Raw genomic sequence first — 23523 nt, 5'->3', positions numbered from 1 at the left:
TACATTTTTAAGAAGAAAACAACATTTAAGCTTTTATGTATATTATTAGTAAAGTTAATTGGAAGCCAATTTTAATCATTCATTGAGTTCAGAATGATCAGAACTTGTCAACCTTACTAGCCTTCGAAGGTAATAAAATCACATTTTTATCCATCTGAAACTATGATTTTGTCAATTTAAACATAATTTGTATTATTAGTCAGAATTAATTCTATTTGTAGACCTTAAATGTTGGCACAAGTTTCTGAGAAAAGTGTTCCGGATGATCGAGAGTTATTAGTCTAACCTGGCCAGTGTGGCTCAGTAGATTAAGCATCATCTGATGGACTGAGAGGTTCCGGTTTGATTCTCAGTCATGGCATGTGCTGGGGTTGTGGGCTTAGTCCCCAGTGGAGGTCATGGAGGAGACAGCCAATTGATGTTCCTGTCTCCCATTGATATTTTTATCTCTCTCTCCCTTCCCCTCTCTCTCTAAAAAAAAAAAATCAATTAAAAAAAGAGTTATTATCCTAGTTTTAGCTGTATATAGTCAAAATTACATACATGTATTACAGCACTTCTAACAACAGGCTTTACAGGTTTAAAGATACCTGAATATCAGTCCAACATGAGTAAATGCCTTGGGACACATAAAAGTGACAGCATACTAGAGATTTGAGGACCAGCAATGGAAAGAGCTTTTCTAACTTGCAGGCTATGGAGAGCGGTGGGCCAAAGGTGCTAGAAACAGCAGAAGAGATCCAGGAGAGGCGTCGGGAGGTGTTGACTCGGTACGAGAAGTTCAAGCAGCTGGTTGCTGAGAGGGGCCAGAAGCTCGAAGAGTCCTACTATTACCAGGTTTTCATGCGGGATGCAGGTGACCTGGAGAAGTGGATCTTGGAGAAACTGAAGATTGTAGAAGATAAGAGCTATGAAGATCCAACTAACATACAGGTCACTCAGTTCCACTAACTTCCCCAGAACAGACCATAAGATCTCTAGAAAGGGAAATATTCCTGTAAGAAGTATATATTTGGTTAACTGTAAGAGGAGGATGTAATAGAAAGATTAGGCTATCTGTTAGGAACAGTAATTTTGCTTGTAAGTAGCCCTTACCTTCAACTGCTTAAGCCTCAGTGTCTTATTTACAAAGGAGTGTCATTCTAGATAAATTCTATGAATATCATAGTCACCTGATGTTAAACTATGGGCAAAACAGTAACTGAGAGTTTAAGGAATTTATTCATGTGATTTTAATATTTTTGACATTAAGGATGGAATTGAGGTGAAAAGACATTAAGGCTTCTGAAACAACTGATTTCCACTCTCCTAAGAAAGACATGAATTTTTTTCTGCAAATGGCTAGTCATACCCCTTATTAAGTCCAAATGAGATGTCCCAGGAGAAGTTTAGGGAAGTTCCCACACTTACCTGTATTATAGCACGTGGCATAGTCATGATCAGAAGAAACAGTTAATGCCTGAAAGGGATGATTATTATTTCAAATCATTTAATTATAAATTAATTGTATTAATTCATATATAACAATAATAACATAATCTGGTACATGAACACTTAATTTAACTAAAAGCATTTTATAATGATCATCTTCCTCACTGTTCCCTACTGCACTTAGTTTTTCTTTTCTGAAAATTCTGCAGAGGAAAAATTCTGTGTTACATTCTTTTATTCTGCAAGAAGAGAATTGAGACTTTAAAATAATAATATATTTATTGGAAATTTCCCACAGGCAATAGGGCAGGAAAAAACCTTTATCTGTGGTCACTGACTTTGAGCCTGGGACCCTTTGAAAACCTGTGCCATTTCCTTTAGGATGTGACTTCTCTGGCTATGGTCATAGGTTATCACTTAATCTGCGTTGGTCAACAAGTAGTTCTGACTATAAGTAAAAGGAACAAAAGGACCTCTTTATGGTTCCGGGAGACTATGCTTCATTAGCTATAAACTCTGATTTCTAAACTTCAGGGGAAATACCAGAAGCATGAATCTTTCGAAGCAGAGGTTCAAGCAAAATCAAGGATCATTCCTAAGCTGGAAGAAAGCAGGGAAGTCCGATTTCCTGAGGGGCATTCTGCCCATGAGGACACCAAGGTAAATATATAGTAGGGCTCTCAAAGATAAGTTTCTAATTGTTGATTATTTTATCAGGGCTTTAATTGATTATACCCAGTATAAACTTTGAGGTAGTTGGCTCGGAATTTGGGCTTCTGCCTCTTCTCTTCTACTGGAGCTGAGGTAAGAAGAATTATGGGATGTCCTTGTGTTCCTTCTTGGGGTGAGGAGAAGAACTATGACATAAAAGCTGTCATTGATTGTATCACATTCCTCCTCTTGCCACTGCAGAATAAATTGACTCAAGATCAAGCCCACCTCATGCAGGTTCCATATTTCCAGATGAACTGACTTTCCCAAATACCCTAATTATTGTTTCAGATCTCAGAGTCCTTGTCCCTTAAACTTTTCTGAACAAGGGATGTTCTCCATTTAAATCTTCTCTGAAATTTTTATCCCTTTGTCTATGATACCTTTTTCTCTTCACAACCCACATAGTATAATCACTATTGTAGACCTCCAACCCCTCCTGATCACTTTGAAAAACTCCTACAAATCCTTTTCTTCAAAATTCTCCTTGAACACAGAACACTGAAGATCACCACTACTTTGGAATCCACTTTTCATGTATCAGATCTTTTTAAATTTAATCTACGTACTGTTTGAACATGTTTTCGTTGATCAGTCAGTTCAGTATCTTTTTTTGTATAAATGGATATCATACTATTCATGTATTTTTTAACTTGCCAAAACATTTGCATTACATATTTTAAAATTAGAGTTTGTCTTCCCATATTTAGCAAATTCTAACCCATTTTACTGTCAACAAAATATAATGAGAGAGTACAGAATTTAACCAGAATATAACCTTATTAGAAAGAAGAATCTGTAACAAGAAAATTTCAAAAGTTTTTTGTTGATATAAAATAGACATTATTTTTGTATTATTCACAGTTTTGTGTGCCACCAAGTTTCTACATTAGTTAAAATATTTGAGAAATGTTTAAAACATCTTCACATCTATCAGAATCACCAGGGCTATGTCAGATTGTATCATGAAGGATTTAGAGAGAAATGTAGTCTATATACTACCTTGAACAATGGAGTAGCTACAAGACACAAGATTCTTGAAGACATGATATAGATGATAACTTCACTTTTACAGGATATGTATTACATGGTCTTCAAGTTAATCTGGCATCAAAGCCCTCAACTCTATTGTCTCAAAATTCTTATTGCTTTGGTGCCACTGATTTTTTTTGTAAGCCAGCAAAATTGTAGTTCTGATATTTTCTGAAAAACAGTTCATGCTGAGTTTCTTATGCTTCAAATACCCTCTGCCTATTATTATCTATCTATCAAAATTCTGTTTCTTAAAGTCCAGTTCAAATGAGCACACTTCCATGAATCTTTATCCTATCTGAGTGTGTGTAATCATTTTACTGTCTAAAACCCCAAAGCATTTCTAAAAATGTTTGTCTTATGGAAGATAATATATGGCTTACTTTAATCACATATCCTATTTTCTCTTTTAAATATTTGTTGAGCAATTAATGCACACGTGAATGGGAGGAGACATTTTTATCTAGGTCCCTCTCTGCACAAATCTCTGAATCTGCACCTAACATACAGCCTCTGTGCCTTAATAACTTTGCCTCTTCTCCCCAAAGGCCTATCTGGAGGAATTGCGCCGCCTGTGGGACCTGCTGATAGAACTGACTCGGGAGAAGGGCACCTTCCTTCGGCAGGCTCTGAAGCTCCAGCAGTACTTACAGGAGTGTGCCGACATTTTGGAGTGGATTGGAGACAAGGTATATGACTAAATAATATGCATTTAGGAATTACCATCCCTCTATTCCAAGCATCCAATAGTCTAAAATATAAACCATTAATAAAAAAAGACAGGGTATCTGTTCCTGGACTTTGTTCCTTGAAAGAAGGAGGCATTTTACCAAGGATTTAGGGGTATTCTGGCAATTGTTAGGGGAGAGGCTAAGTCTAAATTATGACTCTGAGTGTGGCGAAGGCTTACCCAAAACCTACACACGGGAAGATAACCTAGGTTTGCCCCACTTCTACCATCCATGATATTTTGCTCCTTCTAGTCCCTTGTTTCTCAGTGCCTATAACTATAAAGATTTCTTTTTTTCTAAATACTTGAAGATTAATACTATAGTTAGGACTGAAGATTTATACAAGCAAGTGTTTAGTACAATGACTTTGTAGATATTCCGCATAATGAGTTGAGTAGAACTAGGATGAATTTCTTTTTACATTCCAAATTTATGTTTTCTTTTTCAAAACATAAAGGGTGCTTCCATAGTCTCTGGCCGACAATACCCCTGATTGTTCTGAATTATGACCCCAAAGAGAACTGTATCCTGGGCCATGATGCCACCTTAAGAAATGTACTTCTGCTTTTAGCTCTTTCTAGAAGTGGTTCTCCCAAGGTCCACCTATATCTCCCCGAGTTATCCTAGGAAGGTAGGCAGGGATTTGAGGCATTTTACCTGAAGAAATTTCTAAATTTTTGCTGGTGATTCAATAGACTTTTCTGTGTCTACAGGAAACGATAGTGACATCGGTTGAACTGGGTGATGACTGGGAGCGCACGGAGGTTCTGCGTAAGAAGTTTGAAGAATTCCAAGTGGACCTGGAAGCTCGGAGGGGGAGAGTGGACGGAGTGAACCAATATGCTAATAAGTGTGCTGAGGTGAGGGAGAGAGCAAAAGAGTCAACTCAGATATAGGGCCCTGATCTTCAAAAAGAACTTCTGGTCATGAATAGGTGGGACATTAAGCACATAGGGCACTATGAGAAACTAGAGTCACATGTCCCTGGAGTAACATGTCCAAATCAGTTTCTTCTCCTCTCTGGAATCATATTTTGCCAGTCCATGGAAATGGAGGTGTGAGTGAGTGAGTGAGTGAGTGCATATAGAGAAATTAAATGCATAATGAAGTAACTCCTGCACTGTGCAGTACACTGATTATTCATGTTTATGTAGCACTCTTTCTTCATGAAGAATAATCAGAATAAAGTAGCAAAGAATATAAAATAATGGTGGGCTATTATAATACATATGATATCATTATAGATAATTTCTATGTGGAGGTGGAGGGAAAGGAGGCAGATTTAACTTTAGTTATGTAAGCAAATGCTTAAATAAGCTGTCAATACTCAGTATGTGAATAAATAACCCTGCTATATGCAAGAAAACTGGGAAGTCAGTCTGACTTCATATGTAGATAAAAAACTAGAAACTTCAACGGCTCTTATGCTTTTCCATTTATGGTTCTATTATTACTACAGTTTTATAATGGGAATTATTTTCCTAAGTTAACTGAACCAAGATTTCAGGATCAATCAGTACTGGAGTAGGAAAAATAAACTGTTTCTCAGTTTTTTCCCCAGGCTGCATTTCTAATGGTTCCTACATTTTCTCTGTTTACCATCTTTCTCTTGTTGGAGACATTTTTATCTATTGTATCACGAACTTAAAACAACAAACATCTTTTCCCATGATTCAGTGAGTCAGATTCACTGATTCATGATTCGGTGATTCCGCTGTTCAACTGGCAGTTCTCCGGATCTCACCCGGTGTGTTTAAGTTGCTGTCGTTATTTGGTGGATCAGTTAAGGTGGAAGATCTAAAATGGCCTTGCTCCTATGTCTGGGGTCTTGGGTAGAATAATGAAAGCTTTTTCTATGTGGTCTCATATTTCAGTAGCCCATGCTTTTTTGTGTGTCAGTGTTCCAGCAAGGTGGGAACAGAAGCTGAAATACCTCTTGAGGCCAAAGTGCTGGTGCTAATAGAATATCATGTCTGCCACTTTCTATTAGTAATCAAGTCACACAGCAACCCGTGTCCAATGAATGGGGAAATAGAGTCTCTCTTGAAAGAAGGATCTCACAACAAAATAATGTGGCTATTTTTTTTTTTTAATCTATCATAAGCAGGATTAATCCAATACAGAGTTTACCCCCTACTCTTTTGAACTGGGGCTCACACAACTACAGTAAAAAGGGCTATACACTCAGAAAGAAGAATGTAGAAAATTCTGTCTGGAGAGGCTTCAGAATGGAATTGGAAATGGGAAGAAACAGGGACAGGAGGGCTAGGGAGATAGCCATAGAGATACTACTCAAAATTTCCAAGTATCAAAGTAGGCGGATGCTGCTTGATTAGTGTAATATTCATAAATCTCATTGCTTCAAATGGTTTACAAAAATGTATGAAATTTTCAGCAAAACTGTAGGTGTATGAATTTGTGTATGATTCTGGATAGAGGAAAATTGCTCTCATTTGATTTTCAAATGTGTTAGGATCCCCCCTAATTTTCAAGAACTATGGTTTTAGTTTTGGAAAATTAAGTCATACTTCACAAAGGGAATTTTTTCTTCTTTTTCTGTTTCCATGACTATCGGGATTTAACAGGCATCAAGAAGTTGGAGCTCTGACAATAACATCATGGTTGGGCAACCTGTATTAGTGGGCTAGACCAGTACTGTGAACAAAAGATACAATTAGATGGCAAGTTAGTTTTCTTGATTTTGTAATGTAGATCAGATTAGAGCTAGGAAGCACAGCTAACGTGAATTTTGATACCTGGCTATCTGGTCATTCTTCACTTCTGACAAGTATGAACCAGTGAGAAACGAGAAATGTTTAAATAATGAAATAATTTTACCTTTGCATAACTCTAGCCTTTGTTTCCTCACAAAGGAGAACCATCCACAGCTGCCCTTGATTAAGTCAGAGCAAAGCAAGGTGAATGATGCCTGGGAGCGTCTCCATGGTCTGGCTCTCCAGCGACAGCAAACACTGTTCAGTGCTGCAGACTTCCAGAAATTCAAAAGGTATGAGTGTAGGCACTGCTTTATAGGAAACTCTGCAATAGAACCATGTTCTTGTCTACTGTTAGCCATTAGTGGTCGATACCTTGAAGAAAATAATGGATTGCTTTTAAGACAGCAAGGGAGAAAGTAGTAAAAAACAAAACAAAACAAAACAAAACAAAAAAACTATAACCCACTCTATAGCCAATTTTGTGGTGGCTGGAGCCCAAAGCAATAAAAATGGCATGGGTGAATTATATTTTTTTCTTTATTGATTTTAGAGAGAGAGGAAGGGAGAGGAAGAGAGAGATAGAAACATCGATGAGAGAGAACATCGATAGGCCACCTCCTGCACAGCCCCCGCTGGGGATCTGCCTGGGCATGTGCCCTGACCTGGGAATCGAACTGGCGACCTCCGGGTGCATGAGTCGATGCTCAACCACTGAGCCACACCAGCCAGGCAGCACTGGTGAATTATTGATGGAAGCTCTGGAGAGGCAAGGAAAGTAGATTAAGAATTGGGTTGGGCCCTGTTGGTGTGGCTCAGTGGTTGAGCATCAACCCATACACCAAGAAGTCGCTGGTTGGATTTCTGGTTAGGTTGTGGGCCAAATCCCCAGAGAGGGGCATGCAGGAGGCGGCCAATTGATGTTCTCTCTCATCAATGTTTCTATCTCTCTCTCCTTCTCCCTTCCTCTCTCTCTAAAAATCTTTAAAGAAAAAAAATAAAATAAAATAAAAAAGAATTAGGGTGGAAGATGGATCTTGGAATAAGAAAGACATTCATGAAGTGTTGACCCAGATGTGAGAAGTATGTCTGGAGGCTCAATTGTCAGGATGCACAGGTCTCTACATCTTAATTAGAAATCATTGAAAGTAATTTACATTACTTTTTGCGAGTATTAAGATAGGGTAATTTCTAAATGGGTAAACTAGATTGAACCTTGTTGTGTGTTCTGTTTGCCTTGGAATGCCTGCTGTCTTCTTTCATTGGAGGTCATATGGATGTCTTACAGAGATGTGGCTGAAGCCATCCTGTGGATCAAGGAGAAGAAGCCTCAACTCACCTCTGAGGACTATGGCAATGACCTTGCTACCTCTGAGGCACTGTTTCACAGTCACAAGGGACTTGAGCGGAACCTTGCAGTCATGGATGACAAGGTAAGCCATTAGTGGAGGAATGGCTAACCCCTAGAGCTAGAAGAGATATTTAATAATCATCTTGCCTCCAGAGGACACAGTAGATTTAATATTTCAATGAAGTAGAAATTCTATGGTCCTTGAACATACTTCCTCATTCTAGTTCATAACTTGTATTTGAATATTGGATATCTTTTACTTTTAAAAATTACTTTTATTTAAATATATATATATATATATATATATATATATATGTTTTATATATGTGTTAAGTGCCATTGAGTTGGAGACCATATAAATGAGTGATGTCCACAGTTTCTTGCCTTCAACAGCCCTACTCAGCTCCTGTAGACTCATGTCTATGGCTTTTTCTAAGGAGTCAGTTTATGTCGTATTTGATCTTCCTCTCTTCCTGCTACCTTCCATTTTCCCAAGCATCTTGCCTTCTAATGATGTGTCTAAAGTAGGACATCTTCAGCTTTGTCATTTTGTCCAGTGATATTTCAGGCTTAATTTGCCTACTTATTCATCTTTCTAGCATCCCAGGGTATCTGTAGAACTCTCCTTTAATACCATATTTTAAATTAATCAATATTTTCTTTATCAGCCTTCTTCAAGGTCCAGCTTTCACATCTGTACACAGTATTAATCAGGAATATGGGGGTGTGTGGATGATCTTAGCCTTGGTCTCAAATGACACATTTTTGCTCTTAGTAATCTTACCTGATTTTCCCACTGCTGCCCTCTCGAGCCTCTCAGCCTTCTCTTAATTTCTTGGTTGCAATCTCCAAATGAGTTGATGACTGAACCAAGGTAGGCAAAATCTTTAACAACTTCAATGTTTTCATTGTCTATGTTAAAGTTGTGCATTTCTTCTGTAGTCATGGTTTTTATTTTTGTCAATTCACACAAAGCCCTACTTTGACACTTTATTCTTTCACTATCATCAGAAGTTGTTTCAAATCATTGCTACTTTCTCCCAGTTAGATGATATCACCTGCATATCTTAACTTACTAATACACCACCAATTTTCATTCTTACTTACTCTGAAGCTAGCTCAGTTTTTCATATGGTATCTTCTGCTTATAGATTAAACAAATAAGGAGAGAAAACACACCCTCATCTGACATCTTTGCCTATAAAGAAGCCATTTTTTTCTCTTGATATTCTGTCCTGACGGTGGCTTTCTGTCCAAAATAGTGGTTACACATGAAGACAATCAAGCATTGAGGCACACCCACTTCTTTCAGAGCAACCCATGCTTTTTATAATCCACCTTGTCAAATAAAGTAAAATAAAATTTTAAATTATATTTCATTATTAAGAAACAAAAAAGAAGATATGTTCGATAATGATTTCTTAATTTCACTCAATACTCTGTGGTCAGAGACTTTTTCCCTTTCATCTAACCACACTTTCTTTGTTGCAGCTGAATCCTGTTTCTTTTTGTCCATCACTCAGTAGATAAGGAAATACATTTCTTTTCTGCCTTTTATAATAAACTCAGAGACACTTGAAGCACATTGTTAAATCCACCTTTGGATTTTCTTCTGACAGGCGGAAAAACCTCAGCTCCAACACCAATAGGAGCAGACATAGGCATGCTAGAATTGTAGAAAGCCTGTATTCGGAATGATTCCCATTCTTATTTCTTTCCCTTGTGACTTTAATCATCACTTAAACCTTACTCCCCATGTCTACAGCAGAGTCATCCCACAGGAAGATCCCCACAAGCTGTGCTTTAATCATAGCTCTGTCTCTGGATCCAGTTTCTTAAAACCATTCTATCATTCCACTTATTTTATTCTTGCTCATTTTTTTCTTTGTTTTTTTTTTTCCCCCCTAATAATGAATAATAAAATGCCATGTTTTATGAATAATGATAATGAAGTCCTAAGCCCTAGATCAGCAATTTTTTTTTAATTCTCACCCAAGGATATTCTTGCATTCATCTTCAGATAGAGCAGAAGTGAGAGAGAGAGAGAAACATCAATGTGAAAGAGACACATCGAGTGGTTGCCACCCACATGACCCCAACCGGGGCCAGGGACAAACCACAACAGAGGTATGTGCCCCTAGTGGAAACTGAACCTGGGACTCTCAGGTCCACAGGCCAATGCTCTAACCACTTAGCAACCAGCCACGGCGAGATCAACAATTTTTAACCTTTTTCACCTCACGGCACACATAAACTACTAAAGTTCTGTGACACACTAAAAAATATATATTTTTTGCTGATTTGACAAAAATAGGTATAATTTTGATTAATTTACAATAATAATAATAGCAATTACCTATCCTTTTTGCTCCAAGTAACTTTTTTAAAAATAATTTTTATTAATTTATTTTTGTTACAGATGTTTATCCTTTTTCCCCATTGACACCCTACTCCCCATCCCCCTGTCCTGTCCCCAGGTTTGTTGTCTATGTCCATTGGTTATGCATACTTATATATAAGGTTTTCTGCCACCAAGAATTAATCAATGAGACACAACTTAATTATATAATGTGACCAATAAAATGCAACTCTATTATATTGTTACTGGATAAACCAGGGAGCCAGATTTCCCTGCCACTTATGAGAGTGAGGTTATTGGTGTGCTGCTGAAATAAGCATTTTCAGAAGCCCCCATGTGAAAATAATGACATGGTAAAAAACTTTATTTGCACAGTTATATTGCTGGGGTTGCAAAGTCCCATGTCCCTTAATCTAGTCTTGGAAGACATGCAGCTGTGGATTCAGCAGAGCTGGAACTAGGGCCAGTGTCCAGAGTTATTCATTCCATGATGAAACTGACTCTGGCAGAATATCAGGCAAGATTCAGTCCATTTGTCCATTGTATGGGTTCCACATGGCGTGGGCCACGTGGGCAAATGCAGGACTTGGGAGCCCTGGAAGCCAGGAGTCTGGTGCAGACAGCAAAAGAAAGGAAGAGAGCCGAGAAAAGAGAGGGACCTTTCTTTGTTCAGGGGCTTAAATATTCAGAGTTCGCACCCTTGCAGTGGCCATGCCTGTTCTGGCCAGTTACCTGTTTCTATGCATGAATGACAGGTAGGCACCTTCCCATGTACCCACACCTTACTGGTCATGTATCTAAACTGCCTTTATCCAGTCCCTTCCCCCATCAATCTATGGGGGATAGACCTGAAGAGAGTTAATTTGCAGATTTCTGCCAAAGCTGTATAAATGGCATGCCTATAATGTCTAGTCTCCCATTTATTCCTTTCCTGTTAAATAACAACCAGATTATTATAACAGTATCAATATGACCTATATATTTATGATTGAAGACAGGGCATTCACACCAGGTGGCTGTTGTTTTGTTGGCTTTTGTCAGTTTTTTATTTGACAATCTAAAGGAAAAGAGGTCAGTGCCCCTGTCAGGTATTATATGTTTTAAAAATTTCTGCAGCATACCAGTTAATAACCTCTGTCCTAGACAATACTTGATTCTAGTTAGACTTAATAAAGGACTAATGGTAACATGTGGAAAGTCGTCCATATTCATAGTTTTGCTAGTAACCCTGCTCCTCAAGAATTGTGCTCAAAATGAGCTAGCATTACTGGCATTTCTTGTCCTCTTAAGCAGAAATGTCTTTCTGATTCCCACTATAATACTTATGAAAACTGTATAGAGGTTGGTGAAGGACAGACTTAAGTCTAAACCTTATTTCTGACACTTACTAGCATAGTGATCTTGAGCAAATAAAATATTTACCACTCAGTTTTCTCATAAAAGGGACTAGGAATAGTTTGTGCTTTACAGTATTATAAAAAGAAGACTATAAATCAAGAAAATGTATGTGAAGTGCTTAGCACAATGAGAGACAAAAGTTCTCAGTAAATTATTATTAATATAGTATATTAGTATATTAATATAAACATATCATGAGTATTAATAAGTTATTATTATTTATATGATTGTTTTGTTGCATCCCTCCGATAAAACTCTGCCAGAAGAACTCAGAGTGCTTGGATTTCCCACTAGGTTTCTTTTTCATCCTAAAGGTGAAGGAATTATGTGCCACAGCAGACAAGCTGAAGCTCTCCCATCCTGCAGATGCACCTCTGATCCAGGAGATGGAGGAGAATTTGGTCTCCAACTGGGAGGACATTCGTGCTTTGGCTTCTGACAGATATGCAAAGCTGCACACTTCTTTTTGGTGCAGAATCTCTCCTCTCTATTGTTCTGTTTTTCTCTATAGGATCCAGGCATAATACCAAAGACAGAAATAAAAGAGTTGAAAGTAATAAAACAATGAAGGACTCAACCCTCCTGCCTGCTCAGTAGAGGCAAAAGAAGTTTTAAGTTGCCAAGAGAAGTTTCTTGCAGACTGATAGAATACTTAGCATGCCACTTCTGCTCACCTACACACCTTTTGTCTTCTTCTGTTTGTTTAGTTGTAAGAGGCTATGAAGTGGCCCATGAAGCTGGAAAAACAGCTAAGGAAATGTCAAAATCCTGGCCCTAACTAAGGAACTGAAAGACATTTTCAATCTGAAAAGCATAATAATTAATCTAGAATTATTTCCTGAATGTGGGTTGGCTTATAAAAAAAGGAGGGAGGTATCATTTTAGTAGTTGATTTTATGGTGAGTCATTAAATCACCAGAAAATACTGTTTATCTTAATGTTATGATTTCAAATTAAATGGTGAGCATTTAATTTTTTTGAATTGTTTTAGTGGTTTATGTTTTTATTAATAGGGTTAAGGGTGAACTAAGATACATGAGGACTCCTTGCCCTAACTCTAGTTCCCACTTCTCACGAGGTGATTCTTATCATTTTATATATCATGTGCTTATTTATTGGCCTCATTGAGAGTACTTTGCTCTACTTCAAGTGCCTCTGGGGTAAGTGTGACCTTGTGATGTTCAAGATGTAATACCTACGTGCCTCATCACAGAATGGCATGTCTAACCAAGAGTAAAGGACTTGCAACTTGAACCATTAAAGGGACAGAAAGTTCCTCAGGAGAAGGGGAAGGGTAGAATTAGGGAAAGGAATATATTGCACCTTTAGCTCAATCCAACCCTAACTCTGTCCAAAGTCAATTTACATGTGGTTTCTCCTTCTGGCCTTTACCTTACCTCTCCCACAGTTACTGGCTTTTCTTATCTGACTATGATGAACTCTCAGGCTGGATGAAGGAGAAGACTAATCTGATCAATGCTGATGAGCTGCCCAACGATGTGGCTGGTGGAGAAGCCCTACTGGACAGGCATCAGCAGCATAAGGTAAAGAGAAAAAATTCTCCCCAATAGGAGGAAAAGAGAGGTGCCAAGAATGCCATAAAGCTTCTTGCTGCATTTTTAAGACATTTTGTCTTATGCCCACAGCATGAGATTGACTCTTATGATGACCGATTTCAATCGGTTGGTGAGACTGGTCAAGCCCTGCTGGATGCCAATCATGAAGCCTCCACTGAAATTTTGGAAAAGGTAATTAGTTTACCAGAATTTGTGAAATTTTGATGCACATGTAGCCCTCACTTAATCTCATAATAGCATGATAACCTCTGAATTGGAGGAGGATAGAGCTCATATAGAGATATCAGTAATATGTACCCAACTTTCATGCTGCTTCCTTCATATATTGCTTTCGCTAAATTGAGTAATTTGAAATTCTCAGGAGAAGATGTTTACTTCCTTACCTCTAAATCTTCATTTCATCAACCAATCTAATTTTATCAGCCTACATTCTACCTAATTTGAAACCTCCGTATAATTGTCACATATAATCTTTTATTACTTTCCCATGCTCACTCCTAGATTATAAATTCTGTGAGGACTGCACCTCATTTATCTGTGGGTTCCCTAAGGTGCCTGGCACATGTACCTTTTCTTTTCCCCTCAATGCAATTTCAAATCAAACTGATTCTTCTTTTTCTGTATTTCAAATGCACATTAACAGAAAAGCTTTGACCATTCTGAATGCCACTAACTAAAGAATCAGGTTTTCCATCATCCTAACCTCCTGGATCACAGGGACTCATCTCAACTCTCTACCCCTTAGAGACATTTTGCTCCAGTCACAAAGTCACAGGAACTCTTTGGGAAGATAGTTAAAATAATATTTGCAGGCTCCTTTGCATTTCATTAGATTCTAAGCACGGCCTCCAGTGCTCCATGATGGATAAAGTTGAGATAACTATAATTTGAATTTCTCCAGTACTCTATGGAAACATTATAATATGGATTTTATTGTTAATAATTTTCTGCCAAAGGAATAATAGGATTCTAAGTTCTTAAAAACCTTCCTATTATACTTGGATTCTGAGAATTTGTGCTGCCTTTTTGGTGGAGTTAACACAGCAGCTGTGGTGATAAGCTGGAATTTCTTGGGTAGATGCTTGGACAAAAACAGTTTTTTGTTTTTTTTTATGGGTTTGATAGTGTCACTTTTCTCTTTCCTTGATGGTTCTTTTTTTTTTTTTTTAATTTTTAATTTTTTTTTTTTTTTTAAAGTGGGAGGGAGGGAGAGAGAAACATTGATGTGAGAGGGACACATTGACTGGTGCCTCCTGCATGACCCCAACCAGGGCAGGTACAGACCATAGCTGCCGTGCTCTTGACTAGAATCGAACATGCGACCCATTGGTCTGTGGGCCAATGCTCTAACCGCTGAGCCAAACTGGCCAGGGCAAACCACCCAATTTTTTTTTTTTTTTTGATTTTATTTATTTTATTTTTTTGTTTGTTTGTTTTTTGTTTTTTTTTCCTCTTATGAATTTTTCATTTATTTTTTGTTACAGATATTTTACCTTTTTACCCCATTGGCACCCCCCACCCCACCCCACCTCCACCCCGCCCCCGATTTAGTTGTCCATGTCCATTGGTCATGCATACATGCATATAAGTCCTTGATGGTTCTTATTTGCTTTCAGAATAGAATGCAAACTTCTCAGTCTGATAACTTAAATGCTCTATGAACTTGAAATAAATCAAATGTCCACTATTTTAAGGTACTACACTTTTCTCCAGAGCACTTTATATAATCTAACAATTAACTGGAGTAATTGCTTGTTTGTGGCATTACATCCTCCAGAGAAAAGCCCATTTCCTGTTCATTTTTGTATCTTTCCAAAAATCTTGCATTTATTAGATGCTCAGTAATGTAGACTGAGATAAATTAATTAAATAACTTCCCGGTACATTGTCTTTTCCTTTCCAAAGATGACAGAACTTGGCAACAACTGGGCTGCCCTGCTGGAACTATGGGACAAGCGTCAGCATCAGTATGAGCAGTGCTTGGACTTGCACCTATTCTACCGTGACAGTGAGCAAGTGGACAGTTGGATGAGTAGACAAGAGGTAACAGGAAGGGTTCAGCAAGTATCCAGAACTATTTTTTCACCCTTCATTTACCACATGACTACCACCAACACACTCACAGCCACTTCTATGGTCTTAAGCTTGTCCTGGGAACTAAAGAGTAAACCACAAAGGAAAGATTGACTCTCTATAAGGCTCTTACTATTCTCTCATGGAAAGATGTATAGAAAAAAAAAAAAAAAACTTAATACATAGTAGAGAGGCTTTAACCTCAAATTAACATAAGAAAAAAATCAAATTTCAAAGGGGTTAGGAAGAGAAAAGTATGATGAGTCAGGCAGGATTAACCAGAGATTTTTAGGAGGATGTGAGTGGTCCTCTTGAGAGCTCAGACTAGTGCCTACATTAGTTGGGAGAATTCTATGTGAACAGACCTAGACACAAAGGTGATAAAGTTGTATGAAAGGATTGGGAAGAAAGTCTGAAGCTCTTGTTGTTTGAGGTTAGTCTCTAACTACTAGACTTTTTGTGTTAAGTCACACCTTGCTCTCTAACTCTCTGACCTCCCTCTTTAGTCCTTGTCTCAGAGATATTCCAAAGAGAATGTTTTTCATTGATGAGGCACAGCTGAGGTGTGTCTTTTGTCTTCTACAGGCTTTCCTGGATAATGAGGACCTGGGAAACTCTGTAGGTGCTGTAGAAGCGCTTCTTCAGAAGCATGCCGACTTTGAAGAAGGCTGCGCTATCCAGGAGGAAAAGATCACAGTAAGAAATGGGCCCTTGTTTAGGCATTGGCTTTATGTTTGTATATATCATGTCATCCAACACTTATCTTTAGAGAGAATCACTCTTGTAACTATTAGGCATAACATGAGAATTATTTTTAAGAAAAAACATCAGAAAAATAATCATACTTATTTCTACCAATACATTTTTGTTTCACAAAGAATAATTAGAATTTTTTAAGTAGTCGTGACATTTATATTTTTTGATAAAGTAAATAATTGTCTTTTTTCTTCAGTATAAATAGAAACTACCAGATTCCTTTTTGACATAGAATTATTACTTAAAAGTTTGAAATGTATTATTTTTAATTTATGTTCTCTCTAGTAAAAGAGAGGAAAAAATAACAATAGTTAAGTAATATCTATTTTTTTTTCCTTTATAAACACATCTTCATCTTTGTGTTTCTTATCTAATGCTACTACAATTTTCCAGTGAACCTTAAGTTACAATGTTCAGGAAAATTGGTCAATATATAAGCAGGGCCCAGGGAAATGTAAGAAAAATTTTATGGGTCCAACATATTGTATGTCTTTGGCTGTCTACTAGGATGTTATAGTTGAAAATCGCACATAGGCACACATACCACCATCATTGCAACAACAAAAATAACAATCAAATTCTAAGCTTTCCCTGTTAATCTTCAATCATATAATTCTTTTGTTTATTCTCATTGGTAAAAGCTAATGGTATAAAATAACTTTATTGTTTATAAAGTGTTATTATTGATTTTAGATTATTTTTCTATTCTGAATTAACTAATCCATCTTTAGCTCTATCAATTTTGGGCTGGAAGGAGGAGTGTCCATGAATGAATATGAGTAAAAATTTACCTCTACAGACATATAGTCAACTGGCTGGTGGCAGCAGGTTTTAAGGTGCAGCTTTTGCTGACCTGCTTTAGGCCTGATACTGGTGGCAGCTGTCTTCAGTTTGCAGCGTGTCCCTTCCCACATGCATCCAGGCCCAGCACAGGCAGCCTTCAATTGCAGATCACTTTGTAGTTCCTAACAGGTATCCCTGGAAGAGTCACAGGCAGCATCTAATATTGATCTGCACTGGAGTTCATCAAAGAAGCCACAGAATCAAGACACTCAATGACCAGCTTAAGACCACAACAGAGCACCACACAAATAGCTCCACAAGTGGTACACAAAAAGGAGGTCTTCACAGGCATCAAATTCTACTGGGGTAAATCCTGCTCCATGGGATCAGCTCCTGCACCAGAGCTACTATGTTGTGCTCATGGCCATTCCTAACAGCCAGCCAGTCTAAGGGTCATTCTCACCCACTGATTTGCCAATAGCAATTAAGGCTCAACTACAACATAAGGGCACATACAACCCACACAGAGACACTCCTGGATCACCTTGCTCAGGCGATTGTAGAGACTGCATCACTAGGCCCCAAAGAACACCAAATGCACAATGCCATCCAGCCAAGACTAAGAGACACAGCATATCTACCTAATATTTAGAAACAAGCACACAAAGATAGTTAAAATGAGGAGGCAAAGAAACATGTCTCAAATGCAAGAACAGAAAAAATTCTCCAGAAAAGGAATCAAATGAAATTGAAACAAGCAATCTTCCAGATACAGAATTCAAAACACTGGTTATAAGGATGGTCAAGGAACTTAGAGCAAAAAAATAGATGAATTCAGTGAGAATTTCAACAAAGAGATAGTAAACATAAAAAAGGACTTGGAAACCATATAAAAGAACCAGTCAGAAATAAAGACTACAATAACTGAAATGGAGAATACACTAAAAGAAATCAACAGCAAATTAGATGAAGCAGAGCATTGAATCAATGACGTGAAAGACAAGGTAAGAGCAAACACTCAATCAGAAGAGCAAAAAGAATAAAAAAAATGAGGATTGTTTAAGGGACCTATACAAACCATCAAGTATAACAACATCCACATCACAGGGGTACCATAAGAAAAACAAAAAAGAGCAAGGGATTGAGAATATTGTTGCAAAAATAATGATTGAAAACTTTCCTAACTTGGTGAAGAAAAGAGATATTAATTTTCAGGAAGCACAGAGTATTTCAAACAAGATGAACCCAAAGTGGCCCACACTAAAATGCATCATAATTAAAATAGCAAAGATTAAAAACAAAGAGAATATCTTAAAAGCAACAACAAAAGATAGTTGCCCACAAGGAAGTTTTCATAAAACTGTCAGGTGATTTCTCAACAGAAACTTTTCAGGCCAGAAGGAATTGGCATGAAATATACAAAGTGATGAAAACCAAGAACCTACAACCAAGACTACTCTACTCAGCAAGGTTATTATTTAAAATTAAAGAAGAAGTAAAGAGCTTCCCAGGCAAAGAAAAGCTAAATGAGTTTATCACCACCAAACTAGTATTACAGGACATGTTAAAGGTTGTCTAGAAGGAAGACAGAAGAAGAAGGAGAAGAAGGGGGAGAAGAAGAAAAAGAAGGAGGAGGAGGAGGAAAAGGAGAAAAAGAAGGAAGAGGAGTAAGAAAAAAGGAACATAAACATGAATAATAAAATGATAATAACTGCATATCTATCAATATTTACTCCAATTGTAAATGAATTAAATGCTTGAATCAAAATACATAGGGTAAATAAATGAATAAGAAAATAATAACCATACATATGCTTCTAGAAGAGAACCACTTCAGGGAGTGACATCAGAGGAAGGGAGGTATGAGAGATTCCCTTGGTCTCTCCCCCTGACATTTCAACAATTTGAAGAGTTACAATTTAATAAAGGATCCCCTGCTCAACATACAAACACATCTGAGAGATTCGTGCATTGAAGCATCTAAAGGTGGGCAAATGGAAGTAAACCAGGTAGGTGGGAAAGAAGAAGAACTGAGGTGGTGCCAAAGACACAGCCCAGAACTTGCATCTCAGAGCTCACTGCAGGTCTCAGCCCAGCAAGGGGATGATTCAGATTGCTGCTGGTACTCCCTTCAGTTGGAAAGAGCAGAAATAGTTAGCAGTCTTGCAGGAGTGGTCAGTATGTGCTGTGGCTAAACCCAGTGACCTGGGCAGGAATGAAGCACATACTGCAGCCACAGTTGTCTTGCAGTCACTATCAATAGACAAAGAAAGAAAGCCACAGAGCCTGGCTGCCTCCCTTTACCTTCCCAGGGCCTCAGAAGAATCTATAGCAGTGAGTGTCACATTGCAGAGCACATTATCTACTAACTTGAGAACTGAAATTACAAAAATATGTTTCCCAGAATGACAGTCGCACTCTGTGACTAATCCCAGGGAAAGATGGAGATACAGAGGGGAGGCCACTGAGGTCTGCTAGTCACTATTACTGGCAGAACCGAGCCACAGAGGCACTGGCCAACCTATCACAGTGCACCCCATTACCACCCATTGCAGCTGCACTGCCAGCAGCAAGAGGCTGCAGGGGATAGCATTGGGGTTTTATGGATTTTGTACCCCACCATATACCCCTGCAGGGACTGAGCCAACCAGATTGCAGATTGCATGTGCCCTCCCAGGGAACGCAGGATGACTTCCACCAGCCCACAGAGATCTGGAAAGCCAGAGGAAGGAGTGCAAGGGAAACTAAAATATACTTGTGCTTCAGTGCCACCTACTAAAAAACAATATAAAGACTCCTTTTCAATTGATTAGGAAACTGCCACTTATATGTAGAAGCCTAGACAGAGAAGGAATCCATCACATACCATAACTAATGAAGTTAACAAAGCAGCTCAGAAAGGAAATAGAAAATATCCAAGAAATAAACTTAAATACATTGAAATATGTGATTTAAAGGAAAGAGAATTCAAGATTGCAGTTCTGAAAATATCAACACGATACAAGGAAACACAGATAGGTAGTTTAATACACTCAAATATAAAGTCAACAAACAAAAAGACTGAAACTTAAAAAAACACAAATCAAAATTCTTGAGATACAGAAGTCAATAAAAGAAGTAAAGAATGAACTGGAGAGCTTAAGAAATAGAGCTGACCCGATGGATAAAAGAATTAGTGATGTCAAAGATAGACATCTAGAAATGGTGCAGATGGAAGAGAGAAAAACTTAGGCATTAAAAAAAAACTATGAAAGAACTCTATGAGAACTATCTGACTCCATCAGAAAGAGTAATATAAGAATAATAGGCATATGAGAGGAAGAAGAGATAGAGAAAAGAACAGAGAGCCTATTCACACAAAAAAGTGATGAAAACATACCAAATCTATGGAAGGAGCCAGATCCTCAAATCAAAGAAGCAAACAGACCATCTAATTATCTCAATTCAAAAAGGCTTCTACAAGGGACCTTGTATTAAAACTGTAAAAAAAAATTAATGACCAAAAAAAAAAGAATTGTAAAGGCAGCCCAGGAAATGAAGACAGTAACCTATAATGAAAATCTCATTAGATTATTAGTAGATTTCTCAGCAGAAACTCTTGAACGTAGGAAAGAATGGAATCAAATATTGAAACTACTGAAAGAGAAAATTTATGAACCAACAATAATTTATCCAGCAATAAAATAATACCATCCTTTAGATATAAAGAAGAAATAAAGAATTTTCCAGACATACAGAAGCTGAGGTAATTTACCACCAGAAGACCTTCATTGGAGGAAATACTCAAGGGGGTTATTCTACCTGAAACAACAAAACAAAAGGACACAAAATTATAAGTAAGATCACCAACAGTTAGACAGAACTGTTTTCAGAATAGGATTGTATACATTAAATACCATATAAAAGTCAAAGAAGGTAAAAACATTACAAAGAGAGAAAATAAAAATACCACAACTACTGCAATTTGGAAATGAACTCACAGCATAAACAGAGATAACTTGTGACAACAAAAACTAAAAACGGCAGGGGTAAAGGTCTGAATTTGCAATGGGGGTGAAGGCACGGTGCAGTTAGAACAAAAGGACTGTGCATTAGAAAATTTCTTTTGTATAAACCTAATGGTAACCACACACCAAAAACACCAAACTAAAACACATAAGTTAAAAAAAGAGGAAACAAATAAAGAAATTATAAAATACCAGTCAACTGAAACAACAGACAGAAAACCGAGGGAAGAAAACAATGGAGACACAGCACTACAAGAAAATAAAAATAAAATGGATACAGGGAATCCTCATACATCAATAATTCATCAATAATTACCCTAAATGTATATGGATGGAATTCATTAATAAAAAGGGCACTTAGCAGATTGGATTAGAAAACAAAACCCAATCATATAATGACTGTAGGAGACACATCTAAGCTACAAAGACAAATATAGACTCAAAGTGAAAGGGTGGAAAATGATTCTCCAAGCAAATGGCACCCACAGAAAAGCAGGTGCAGCCACACTTTTATCTGGCATGATAGATTTCAAGGTAAAAAAGGTAATAACAGACAAAGATAGACATTTTATAATGATAAATGAAACATTTCATCAAGAAGACATAACACTTCTCAATATATATGCACCCAAGCATGGAGCACTGAAATATATAAATATATAAAAGGAGAATTTGACAAAAACATGATTATAGTAGGGGAACCAAATACCCCATTGAAAGCTATGGATAGATTATCCAAACAAAACAATCAATAAAGAAATATTGGCCTTAAGTGACATATTAGACCAAATGAACATAAGTAACCTTTACAAGACCTTTTACCCCAGACGACCATATTATATACTTTTCTCTAGTGCACATGGAGCATTCTCAAAAATAAAACATATTCTGGGACAAAAGACTAGCTATAACAAATTTAAGAAGACTGAAATCATACCAGACATATTCTCTGACCACAATGTTTGAAATTAGATAACAACTGCAAAAAGGAAGCAGAATAAAACACAAATAAGTGGAAATGAAATAACATGCTACTAAAAAACAACCAGGTAAAAGAAGAAATAAAAGATGAGATTAAAAGACATATAGACACAAGAGATAATGACAATAACAACATATCAAACATTTTTGATGCAGCAAAAGCAGTAATAAGAAGAAAGTTAATTGCCAACAGATATATGAAAAGAAGCTCAACTTCACTATCTGTTAGGAAAATGCTAATCAAAACTACAATGAGATACCATCTCAGATTTGTTTAAATGGCTATTATCAACAAGAAAAAAAAACAAAAACAATTATTGGTGAGGCTGTAGAGAATAAAGAACCCTCATTTACTGCTCTTGGGAATATAAACTGGAATAGCCACTCTGAAAAACAGTAAGGAAGTTCCTCCAAAATTAAGAATAGAATTACATATGACTGAGCAACCCTGCTTCTGGGTATCTACTGAAGATTTAAAAACATTTATTCTCTATGATATATGCTCCCCCATGTTTATTGCAGCATTATTCATGGTGGCCAAGACATGGAAACAACTGAAGTGTCCTTTGATAGATGATTGAATAAATATGTGTTCCATGTACACGTTGAAATACTACTCAGCCATAAGGAAAGATGAAATACTGCCATTTGCAACTATATGGATGAATTTTGAGAATATCATGTTAAGCAAAATACATCAGACAGAAAAAGATTTCACTCATACATGGGATATAAAACTGAAAGCCCCAAATGAACAAAAAGAAAAATAAATGAACAAAAGCTCATAGACACAGACAACAGTATAGTGTTTTCCAGAGGGAATGGGGTGTAGTAAAAGGCAAAGGGGGTCAACAATATTGTGACGGTCCGAAATTTGACTTTGGATGGTGGGCACACAATGCAAAATTCAGATAATGTATTACAGAATTATACGTTTGAAACCTATATATCTTTATTACACACACGGAATGAAAGTAAAGAGATGAAGAAAGATATTTTATGCTAATGAAAATTTAAAAATCTGGGGGAACAATAATTATATCAAAAAGTAGACTTTCAGTTTCCGGGAAAAATGGCGGCGGAGTGAACGGAGCTACACAGACCGTCTCCCGGAACCAAACTGGAATTACAACTATAACACAGACAAATCGACGGGAAAAACCAACAGAAAAGCAGCTTGGAGGACCATACAACAAGGGACACTGACTCCATCCCGGTAGGCTTGCGAAGGCGCGAGACGGGGCTGGGAGCCCACGGTCGGCAGCTCGGCAGCGGCCTTAGCTATAAGCTGCGCCCGCGGGTTACACTCCCAGGCGGCCCCGCAGCGCAGCCGGGACAGAGGCTAAAACAGCCACAGCCACTCACCTTGGGCTCCGGCAGAGGGAGGGCAGACTGGACTGGAACTGTGTCGGGACACTCGGGGTTTGGAGGGCTCTCGGAGCTTTGGCTGAGTGCAGCCACTCAGGACGGTGGCCACATTGCTTCTTCACAGGGCTCTGAGAGAGGCAGCAGCCCCTCCCTCGGAGATCCAACCCCACCCTGTGGGCCATTGAAGTGTTAATTGAGGCTCACTAAGGACCAGCATCTGCCCCACCCTCGTGAAAGCCCCTTGGCTGAGC

At 37.8% G+C, this 23523-nt stretch overlaps 1 protein-coding gene across 5 annotated transcripts in view; it reads left to right on the top strand.

Annotated features, from left to right (window-relative positions):
• The window catches only part of SPTA1 (spectrin alpha, erythrocytic 1), a 102508-nt gene that overhangs the window by 996 nt on the left and 77989 nt on the right, over positions 1 to 23523 (top strand). For 3 of the 5 annotated variants that reach the window (XM_036272691.1, XM_036272690.1, XM_036272689.1), the window contains 11 exons: positions 694 to 933; positions 1966 to 2091; positions 3723 to 3863; positions 4619 to 4765; positions 6779 to 6912; positions 7908 to 8052; positions 12042 to 12196; positions 13136 to 13271; positions 13374 to 13475; positions 15210 to 15347; positions 15963 to 16073. In XM_036272691.1, coding sequence (XP_036128584.1) covers positions 697 to 933; positions 1966 to 2091; positions 3723 to 3863; positions 4619 to 4765; positions 6779 to 6912; positions 7908 to 8052; positions 12042 to 12196; positions 13136 to 13271; positions 13374 to 13475; positions 15210 to 15347; positions 15963 to 16073 — 1572 coding nt within the window. In that variant the 5' untranslated portion in view covers positions 694 to 696. Of the gene's footprint in view, positions 1 to 693; positions 934 to 1965; positions 2092 to 3722; positions 3864 to 4618; positions 4766 to 6778; positions 6913 to 7887; positions 8053 to 12041; positions 12197 to 13135; positions 13272 to 13373; positions 13476 to 15209; positions 15348 to 15962; positions 16074 to 23523 lie in introns of those variants that run through there. The other 2 variants (XM_036272692.1, XM_036272693.1) reach the window with 2 other exon arrangements.

This window comes from Molossus molossus, unplaced genomic scaffold, assembly GCF_014108415.1.
Source record: "Molossus molossus isolate mMolMol1 unplaced genomic scaffold, mMolMol1.p scaffold_m16_p_20, whole genome shotgun sequence".
NCBI classification, from domain to species: Eukaryota; Metazoa; Chordata; class Mammalia; order Chiroptera; family Molossidae; genus Molossus; species Molossus molossus.
The sequence above is the reverse complement of the archived record's forward strand: the minus strand, read 5'-3'. Positions and strand labels throughout refer to the sequence as shown.